Below are 10,085 nucleotides of genomic sequence, written 5' to 3' on the forward strand. Positions count from 1 at the left end.
ACTCTAAATAGAAATTTCAAATTGAAAAACTTTAGGCATAACTATTTCACCATGTGCCAATGGTAGATCATTTATCTCCCTGCATAAAAATGTGGCAGGAATAGGGGTGCCTGGGTGGCTCAGTCAGTTAAACGTCTGACTTCGGTTCAGGTCATGATCCCACAGTTTGTGATTTCGAGCTCCGCATCCAGCTCTATTCTGACAGCTCAGAGCCTGGAGCCTACTTTGGATTCTGTGTCTCCCCCTCTCTTTCTGCCCCTCCCCTGCTCACTCTGTTTCTCAAAAAATGAATAAATGTTAAGAAAATTTTAAAAAATAATAAATCTGGCAGGAAAAGTATCAGAATTTTTGCAGGTTACATTGACATTCTTTGGACTTCCATTCATTTGTTCCACAAATATTCATTAAGCAACTACTATGTGCCAGGCACTGTACTGGGTGGGAAATCAGTAGTGAAAAACAATGAACAAAGCCCCTGTCTTCATGAAGCTTCCATTTTAGACAGTTTGGGAGAAAAACAAAGAGGATAACAACAAGAAAAGAGTCAAGTGGCAGTTAAGTATTATAAAGAAACATGAAGCAAGGTGAACTTTGCTTCTGAACTTGAACCACTCTGAACTTATACATGCAAATCAGTGAGCCAAATGCTTAGGCTCAGTACATATCCCTAATTACAGATGCCTACCCAGGCCTGCCCCTTGATATTTCTGTGGGAACTGAGGAGGTCAGAAGCTCATGACAGCCCTATTTAGAGAGGTGTTATGGTATCTATTTTACAGAAGAAATTTGAGTTTCAGTGGGTTCCTAATTATCCTTTGAGGTTACAGGGCTGGTAAGGGCAGAGCCCAGTTTGAACCCAGATATCTCCAATTGTCTCTTTATCACTCTGCTCTATCCTTAGACCCCCTATGCCTGGCCACCTGGGGCTCTAGTCTTTACCAGGCACTAACACCCAAGGGTATGTGGCACCCACTACCTCCCATTAGTTGTGTGAAATCTTCAGCAATAGAGTTTTAGTTCTAGGAAAACAGTAATTCCATATCCCCCTAGGACTTTGGAGTTGGGGCTAAGTTACACTGACCTGGCCCCTGAACACCAGTTGGCTTAAGGACAGGGGCCAGACAGCCTGGAGACCCCTAAGTGTATGGCAGGTGCAGCTGGGAAATAACAAGGGCAGGGCCAGTGAAGTGTCTGCCAATGGTAAGTATCTAATAAATATTTGCCAAATGGAGCGAGGATGTGGGGAAGGAGAATGGGAAGGAGGCCAAAAACCCATCATCACTCAGAACAAATGCCAGTGTGATAGACAAGTCTCAATTATAGTCAGTATCTGAAAATAGAAAATGGGATTTTTTTCATGTACTAGGGAGAAAATGGGATGAGCCTAGTAGGTAACGTGTTGAATATATCATATTAATTATTTTTGGGTGATTAAGCTTCAAAATGTAAGAAAAGCATTGTTTTAAAAACAAAATGAGTGCAAGATATATATCAATTTGCATTACTTTCTTATATATTGTCTTAAGTTGTTTCTGTTTCTCAGCAGAAAAAAAAATCATGAACGATAAATTTTGAAGAATGGTGACAAGTTGTACATTAACTTCTTTCTTGCTCAAAATTTTAAAAAGAAAACCCAGAAAAACCTCAGTTTTGATTGTGGCTAGCTTTAGATTCTGTTACCAGCAATTGGAAATTCTTACCTGTGTCAGACAAAACAAATGAGATTCATCACTAAATGCTTTTATATAAAATATGCATGCACAAGCTCAGAAAAATGTCTAATGCTGACCACATTTGCTAGAGATGCACTTCTAGAAACTCACGGATACCAGATACGTGCAGCCCAATTTTCTCAGATAAAAGATATTGTGCAGTTTGGAAGGGCTGTCACTGTACCCACAGCCCAAGGTAAAGGTTAATTTTGTTCTCCCATTTCTTTTTGAGATCAATGACTTTTGCTTTGTACAGAGAGAACAATGATTCTGACATCCCATGTACACTACTGCTTAGCTAAAATTATTTTTCTCTCCTTTCAGACAACAGGCAACAAGACATTGGATTTTTATTGGGAATGATCTTCTTTGCTGTTATGTTGTCGATTCTTTCTTTGATTGGGCTATTTAACAGATCTCTCCGAACTGGGTACGTTTTTGTAGAATTTCTATTTTCTGATTTAGACCAAACCTCATCAATTCAGTTATTTACTAGGAAAACCCATCAATGTTTTTAATCAGAGAAAGACAAAAATAAAAGGAGCAGTGTTTAAGGATTACCAACCCATGTCAAACTCTTTACACATGTCATTGGTTTAATCCTCCCAATGACCCTGCCAGGAAACCTGAAGGCCTATTTTCAAGATCACTTCCTTTAGGCTTCCAGAGGTTAAGTGGTCGGACCAAGGTTATTGAGCAGTAACCCAGGAGCTCAGAACCAGCTGGCATCACAACCCATGTTTTCTCCTTCACTACACAGCCTGCTCACAGTGCCCTCAAGTTTACATACAGTGCCTGGATTCTTTGTTTTTTTTTTTAAATATTTATTTATTTTGAGAGAGAGAAGGAGATATGTGTAGAGAGAGAGCACAAGTGGGAGAGGAGCAGAGAAAGAGGGAGAGAGAGAATACCAAGCAGGCTCTGCCTTGCCAGTGCAGAGCCCAACAGAGGGCTCAACCCCAGGCACCATGAGATCATAACCTGAGACGAAAACAAGAGTCAGACACTCAACTGGCTGAGCCACCTAGGCATCTCTGCTTTGCCATATTTAACATGCGTAAAGTTTTACTTCCAGGGTGGCTCTCTCACTTACCTTGAATCTAGTGTGAGTGTTTTGAAATGTTCTGCCTCATTAGAGAAAAGCAGAGCAACAGAGAGAGGAGGAAAATCGGAAAAGATATTGAAGCCAAATCCCACTTAACTTTCTAAAGAGATGGAAATCTGCATCAGGAATTTTAATCTTTATTATGCATTTCCCTCCCATTCCAGTCAATTTCCTGGTTTCCTATGTGATTGCCTGAACCAATCCTAAAGTAAAATGCTTCCTCTAATGTGTCATTTTTGTTCCCTAGAATTAAAAGAAGAATCTTATTGCTAATACCAAAGTGGCTCCATGAAGATATTCCTAATATAGAAAACAGTAATATTGTAAAAATGCTACAGGTAACCAAACACCAGCAAATAAAAACTAAGCGGCCTCTAAGACCAAGAGAGCAATCCAACAATTAGAGTAGGATTTCTATTCAAATAAATATGTGTACATTTTAGCATAATTGTATAAACATATGTCAAAACAGAATTATACATATTTCAAATTATACTTAAGAGAGATAAGGGGATAAAGTTAGGGGAAAGAAAGAGAGAAGGAAGAAAGAAACAATGCTATTCAAAAGAGAAAAGTAAAAAGGAAGTTTGTGGGCCAAGTGTCAGTCATGTGATGGCCAAAAGTTGACAGATGACTTAAGTGACAGGAGGAGGAAGGCAGAAAAACTCAATAAAATTGGGCTTAAAGACACAAAGGGGCTTCTGTTTTACATGAGACTGGAGAAGCAGGTAAGATTTGCTTCACTCCTGAGGCTCAATGGATTCGAGAAAATACATGTCAGAGGAAAATAAATATGATGGTGTCCCAAGAGTGGGGCCAGGTTTCCATCTCAAAAAAAAGAGAAGGGTGTAATGGGAAGGACCTGGGGCTATAGAGGACTATGCCAATTATGGAGGAGCTGCTAATTCTGGAGAAGGGGAAAGATTCTCCTACGTGTGCTCCTTATATTTTTTGGCATCCCAGTTTTTGCCATTAAGGGACTCCAAACCCAGTGAATGGGACAGACACATCATCCAAGCACTGCCGTGCAGCAATGTAAGTACAGTGACAGAAATGAAACCAAATATGATAGGGGTATAGAGGAACCATATGGAAAGATGAGGAGGAGTCACTTAGGAGAAACAGAAAACATTCAACATAGAGAGGGCAGCATGAGCAAAAGCACAGAGGTGAGAAGTTCATGTTAGGTGTTGCTTTATTAAAAGGCTTGATGTGAGGAATGGTGGTGTATTGCTTGAATGATGATTGGGATCAGATCATAGAAAATATTTTCATAGAACTCAGACTTCATTCTGTCAACAAGGATATTCAAACTTGTTTAAAAAATTTAATTTTAGTTTAGAAATCTTTTGTTCAAAAGATGTGAGGAAAACAAAAATTTATGAAACAAATAAAAGCAGCTTTGTTTGGAATTCTGATGAGCCCACTAATCAACACCTTACCCAACCACAGAGACATCTCCAAGATAGCAGTTCTCAGTCTTGGTGGCATATTGGAATCCGCATGTCTGGCCCACATCCCATGATCTCTTGGGGAGGGAGGGCATGGGGAGACCCAGGCATCAGTATTGTCCAAAGCTTCCCTGATGATTCCAGTATGCAGCTGAGGTTAAGAATACTGTTAGGGATTGAAAACTACTGCCAAAGACAATGAGGAGTCACTAAGGGCTTTTCCATTGGAATAGACAAGGTCCTAGGAGAAAGGCAGAGGAGGAGGGTCAGAGAATGAGCATCATGAGGTGTGAGCAAAGTGTCAAGAAGCAAGGAACCATGGAGTTGACTACTTTTTAGAGGATCTATAACATAAGGAGTGAAATGAGTCTATGGAATGTGACAAGGGGAGGTCACTGGTGAATGAGAAGTGATTAGGAAGTGAGGAAGTAGAGGCAGAGAATGAAAACATTCTTCTAATGGGAAGTAGAGAAAGGGGCTATGCTGACATATGGTAAGCTCTCACATCCTCATAAAATGAATGAACAACAGTAGCTTCAGAGGGACATGAATCAGAAGAGAGTTTATACTAAATTAGACAGGCTTAAGAGGGACTACTACAGAGAACGAGGGAATATTGATCCAACAAGACTATAAAGAAGCAAGGAGGGGATGGTCTAAAGGAACGAGGCGGAAAGGTTCATTTTGGGCCAAAGGAGGGATTCCTGTATCTGGATACTTGAAAGAGAGAAAGGTTGTGCATATGACTGAGTTTGAAGGCTATAGTGTTGCCTACTAATAGTGGAGGGGTGATCTCGAACAACTAAACCCACACATGTAATGAAGTACACAGGTAACAAGTCACTGAAGAACAAGCATATATTCACCAAACTACAGATAATAAATACTCTAATCTTAATATTCTTTCCACCTGGTATTTCTGGCTTGTTTCCCCACTAATTATTCTCTTAGGGAATTGGGGATTTTCTGTGACTCAGAGAATTTTCCCTGACTTTGCTGTGGTCAGATCTTCTTCCTTTATTGTTTTCACTCTGGAATGGTCCCTGTTGCTCTTCTGTGTCCTTCAGTGTGGTCTGACTCCCACCCACTTCACTCAGTTGCCAACCTGAAGTGCAGAAAATGCCACCATCCTTGGAACACAGCTGCCTTGTATTCTTTATTTCTTATAGCATGTCTAGTTCCTGTTTACTTCCTCTGACCTTGGAATACATGTCTGTTCTTTCCAACCCAAACCCGGTAAGTTCCCTAAGGAGACTGAGCCTGAAGAAAATTCGAATGGTACTTCATGCTGCTTTATTCAAGGTCTTCCTTCTTGCCCAACTTCCTGCCCATTCTGGGCTCCTGGTATTAGAAGCAAACCTTCAGATGAAGTTTTGTTTTCTGCCCAAAGACTAAAAGGTGGTATTTTGCTCAGCTCAGACTACTATAACTGAATAACATAGACTGGGTGGCTTAAACAACAAACATTTATTTCTTGCAGTCCTGGAGGCTGGTAAGTCCAAGATTAGGACACTGGCAGGTTGAGCTTCTGGTGAGAGCTCTCTTACAGTTGGCCACCATCCTGCTGTATCCTCACACGGCAGAAGCAGAGATCACAATCTCCTGTCTCTTCTTATAAGGACACTACTTACATTCATGAGAGTTCCACTCTCACAACCTAATTACCCACCAAAGGTCCCACCTTTTAATATCATCACACTGGAGATTAGGGCTTCAACATATGAATTTTGAAGGGACACGAACATTCAGTCCATAGCAACTGGCTATAATTTTGTAACAGTGTAGGGTGGGAGTTATTTGCCTGGGAAGCCAGTCAACAAGCAGCAAGGCCTCAAGTCATTTTCTTACTCAGAAGAGTCATTAGGCTTTTATATAAATAAAAACCTTATTCACTGATGCTCCCATTCATGTCTGAATTGTATAGCTAGCTGCATACCTGCAGAACCTCAGCACAAAATATTTATTACTACTTTATTCAAAAATTAGAAACAAAACAAGATTCTCCTACCTTCCTTTCTTTTATTTAAACAATGAGATATTTTCTTGTAGTAAGGCTCCATGATATTAAGGAATATTCCAACACATTAAACTTCCAAATTTTAAAAGGCACTGAAATAATATATAAGTTAATATGCAAGACACATCTTTCTCTTAAAAATTTTTAAGCCAAGTCATGTGCTTAAAACAGTAATTATTTTTATTATTCCTTTCCATAGTCTCCTCATGGGAGAATTTAATAAAGATCTGGAATTGAGCAGGATAACAAAAGGAGGAAATTGTATGGGAAGAGAAACAATATCAGAAGAGGGAGGGAAAAGCAAAGCTGAGGGAAAGCGGAATTCCAGTCTTTTTTTTAATTTATCCTGTTAGGCCCTTTAAATGTCTTTTGTAAAATTAAAAAAAAAAAACTTTCTTCCTAGGAAAAAAGTGAATTTATGGATAATAATTCCAGCGAACAAGTCCTATATGTTGATCCTGTGGTTGCAGAGATAGAAATCTTTCTTCCAGAAGAACACAAGCCCACAGACTACAAGATGGAAAAGAATACAGAGCCCCTGGAGACAACAGACTGCCTACAAAAGTCACTACTCACCAACACTACAGTTATGTATATGCCTGGCCTCAGCCCTGGGTATAAACCCCAGATTTCAACTTTTCTCACTGGAGGAAGCCATCTCAGGCAAAATGATGAAACAGCTTCCTCAACTCTCAAACCGCCAGCTGATTCCTTAGACCTGGGGAAAAATGCCATGTTTAAAAAATATCCTAATTTTGCTTTTTCTGTCTCAAGTATGAATTCGCTAAGCAACACACTACTTCTTGAAGAATTAAGCCTCATCTTGAATCAAGGAGAATGCAGTTCTCTGGACATGAAAAACTCAGTAGAGGAAGAAACGACCCTGTTTTTAGAAAATGCTTCACCCAAGGAAACTCTTTCAGAACAGACGCTGTTGCCTGATGAATTTGTCTCCTGTTTGGGGATCATGAATGAGGAGTTGCCATCCATTAATTCTTATTTTCCACAAAATATTTTGGAAAACCACTTTAATACAATTTCACTCTTGAAAAAGTAGAGCTGCATAGTCAAAGTTAATATGGGAAGGCTGTCTTGCAATCTGAAGTTGGATCTCCTCCTCTTCATAAATTTAATTCTGCCCTATTTTCCAAAATTAGAGATTTAAAATCTAAAGATAGAACATACTTCATACTCACAAAAGAAGCACTGATATTAGGTACACCTTCAAAAAGTATCAGCTAAATCCTTTTCATTTTCCCTTATTACAAGGCAGAGAATAGATCTTTCCATTGTAAGAAGGTTAAATAGTAAAAGATATGTGGCAGTAAAATAAATGTTGAAAATACTTCTTAAAAATTAAGATGTTAATGTTTGTTTGCAAGGGAGAAGCAAGTTTATTTTCATTTTATGGCTTAAAATTTTCTTGAGTAGATAAAAATATAGTCCCCCAAAAGAAAATAAGAATAGAAACAGAGGAGCAATTAATTAGCATGGTTGTTGTATTATTTGTTTCTACTACTTTCCACTCAGGTATTAGGTATTTGATCTTCCCTTATTTTGATTTTGGACTAAGTAGGTTATAAAACAATGAAGTGAGGACATCATGAAACTGCTGTCTTTATTCAAGTTAAGAGTGATACATTTTTGTCCTGTGGTGTAGTTGGTATATTAATTACACTATGGTAGAACTGAAGTAGCAGATGCAATATCAGCAAGGTATAATTATTTCTTTTGCGAGCAGCTATATATTAGATGATGTGGAAATGTTGGAGTTTAGAGCAAATGGTTAGGAAGGAATTTTTGATATATCTTTGGTGCAAAAAGGTGATTTTTCTTTCTATTCTTTTTCTTTCTATTCTGTTTCTATTATCCCTATTCTGATTAATTTTTATGTCCAGGGGGAAATTTTTCTAATGAGCACAGGGACAGGACCCATGGACAGAAAGAACTGCACTGGGGTTGTGACAGGTGACTGATTGTATGCCTTCAAGTTGGGAGGGGGATAAGGATAGCGTAAATCTCTAAGGAATTTTGGAAGCAAGGTTTCCAGGACCTTGAGGGAGCTAGTTCTTGTTGGGAAAAGGTCATTTATTACTGTCTAGTAAACCCTCAGTCATGAGCTCCTTCAGATGTATATCAGTGGGCCATATGCCTGGAGGATGACTGTTAACATATATCTAGGGGGGTGGAAATAAAGGAATTTCTGTATGTTTAAAGTAAACTCACAGGATCATGGAGGTCGGGATAATGTTAAGCTAAGACTGCCTTTTGCCCTTAGCAAAGTATTAACATTGAGTCAGTTGAGCTCCTAGAGGGAGGTCACTCTGCCTGTCTCAAAGACTTGTCAATGGGCTGTAAGTTACAAGAAAATTTAACTATTTTCTTTTGCCTTTGTTCCCCACATAAGTAGATATATGTCAGAAAAATATTGTTAACAACAGATGTTTGTCCAAATCTGGGATGGCAATATTTGCCACACATGCCACTGCTCCATACCCATGTCTCCTGCAAACATCCTAACTGAGCACCATACACCTTTCTGCTAAGCCCCAAGGTGACCTCAGAATCCTCTCAACACAGTGCTCCTGATGCCTACACTCAATAAGGTCTGGGACTAGAGATGAACCTTACCTACCAACCTGGTCAATACTGAAAGAGAGGTGATTTTAAAATACGAGATGTGTATTTTCAGCTGAGAGATGGTATTCAGCAGACTTTTCTATTCTGATTAATTTTTATGGCCCAGGGGGAAATTTTTCTAATGAGCAGAATAATTTGAGAACAGGGTAGATTACCCACTGAATTTCTCTTTTCTAATCAGTTTCAACAATAATAATTTATACTCAAATTAAATAGTTTGTTGCAACAAATTGAGCAGTTAATCAAAAAAGGATCAGTTACCTACTTTGTGTTTAGCACATGAAAAACCGATTTTGACTTTTTTAGGTGTTTTCTTTTTTTCAAAATAAAAAACCTAAAAGCAATTTTATTGTTACACACCCTGTGAGGAAGACGACCATATACCCTGGTTTATCCTGCTTTATGGTCTGTTGCCCAGTGTTAATTATGACCAGTGTACCCTTTCACTCAAGCATCCCATTTGGATGATTGAATTATATGATCACTCTATCTATGAAGACTGTTTATATAAGCAATTTGTCACGATTCAATTTTTTGCATTGGTAGTCCTCCTTATTTTATTTAGTATCATTTATTAAAGCCATTTTGCTCCAAAATGGAACATTAACTATTCACAGTGTTAACAACCTATCCCTTGCTATGTATTTCTTTTCTGTTTATCCTAAAATATGTATATATTTGTTGTACTTTACATATTCTGGAAGGAGTATGTTTTAAATCACTAATGAAGTGCTAATATTAAATTTTTTGACTTGTAAACTAACAATATGACTTTCCTTTATTCTTCTTCAAAGGGAAAATATAATGAAGAAAAAAGGCAGGTAGTATTTGGGGTAGAGTTAACAAAAGACTGAGACAAATTCCTGATGTTTACCAATCTGATGAAGACATCTGTTAACATATGAAGAGTATTTTCATAGTGTATTTCACTATCATTGTAATTGGCCACACATCAAAAAAGCTTTTGTCAAGTTTAAGGGATTGCAGCATTATTTGATCTCTGTATGCTTCCACTGCAGTGAGTGCCTCCTTTAGAACTTCTTGTCTCCTGGAGTAGGCAGGAGGCTTTCTCTTACCAGAGTGTCTTTTCCACACTCACATCACTATTCAGCATGGAGAAGATTCTTCTAGTTCCATCTTTGCTTTTAGCCCTTGTTGGT

The 10,085-nt window shown here is 38.5% G+C and overlaps 1 protein-coding gene across 1 annotated transcript in view; it reads left to right on the forward strand.

Annotated features, from left to right (window-relative positions):
* Window positions 1-7,342, forward strand: part of IL23R (interleukin 23 receptor) — a 58,558-nt gene extending 51,216 nt beyond the window's left edge. Inside the window, exons 9-11 of the mRNA XM_039233410.1 lie at window positions 2,037-2,142; window positions 3,065-3,155; window positions 6,689-7,342. Of these exons, the coding sequence (XP_039089341.1) occupies window positions 2,037-2,142; window positions 3,065-3,155; window positions 6,689-7,342 (851 nt within the window). The remainder of the gene's footprint in view (window positions 1-2,036; window positions 2,143-3,064; window positions 3,156-6,688) is intronic.
* The last annotated feature ends 2,743 nt before the right edge of the window (window positions 7,343-10,085 follow it).

This window comes from Hyaena hyaena, unplaced genomic scaffold, assembly GCF_003009895.1.
Source record: "Hyaena hyaena isolate Hyena2069 unplaced genomic scaffold, ASM300989v1 scaffold_75, whole genome shotgun sequence".
In the NCBI taxonomy this organism is placed as follows: Eukaryota; Metazoa; Chordata; class Mammalia; order Carnivora; family Hyaenidae; genus Hyaena; species Hyaena hyaena.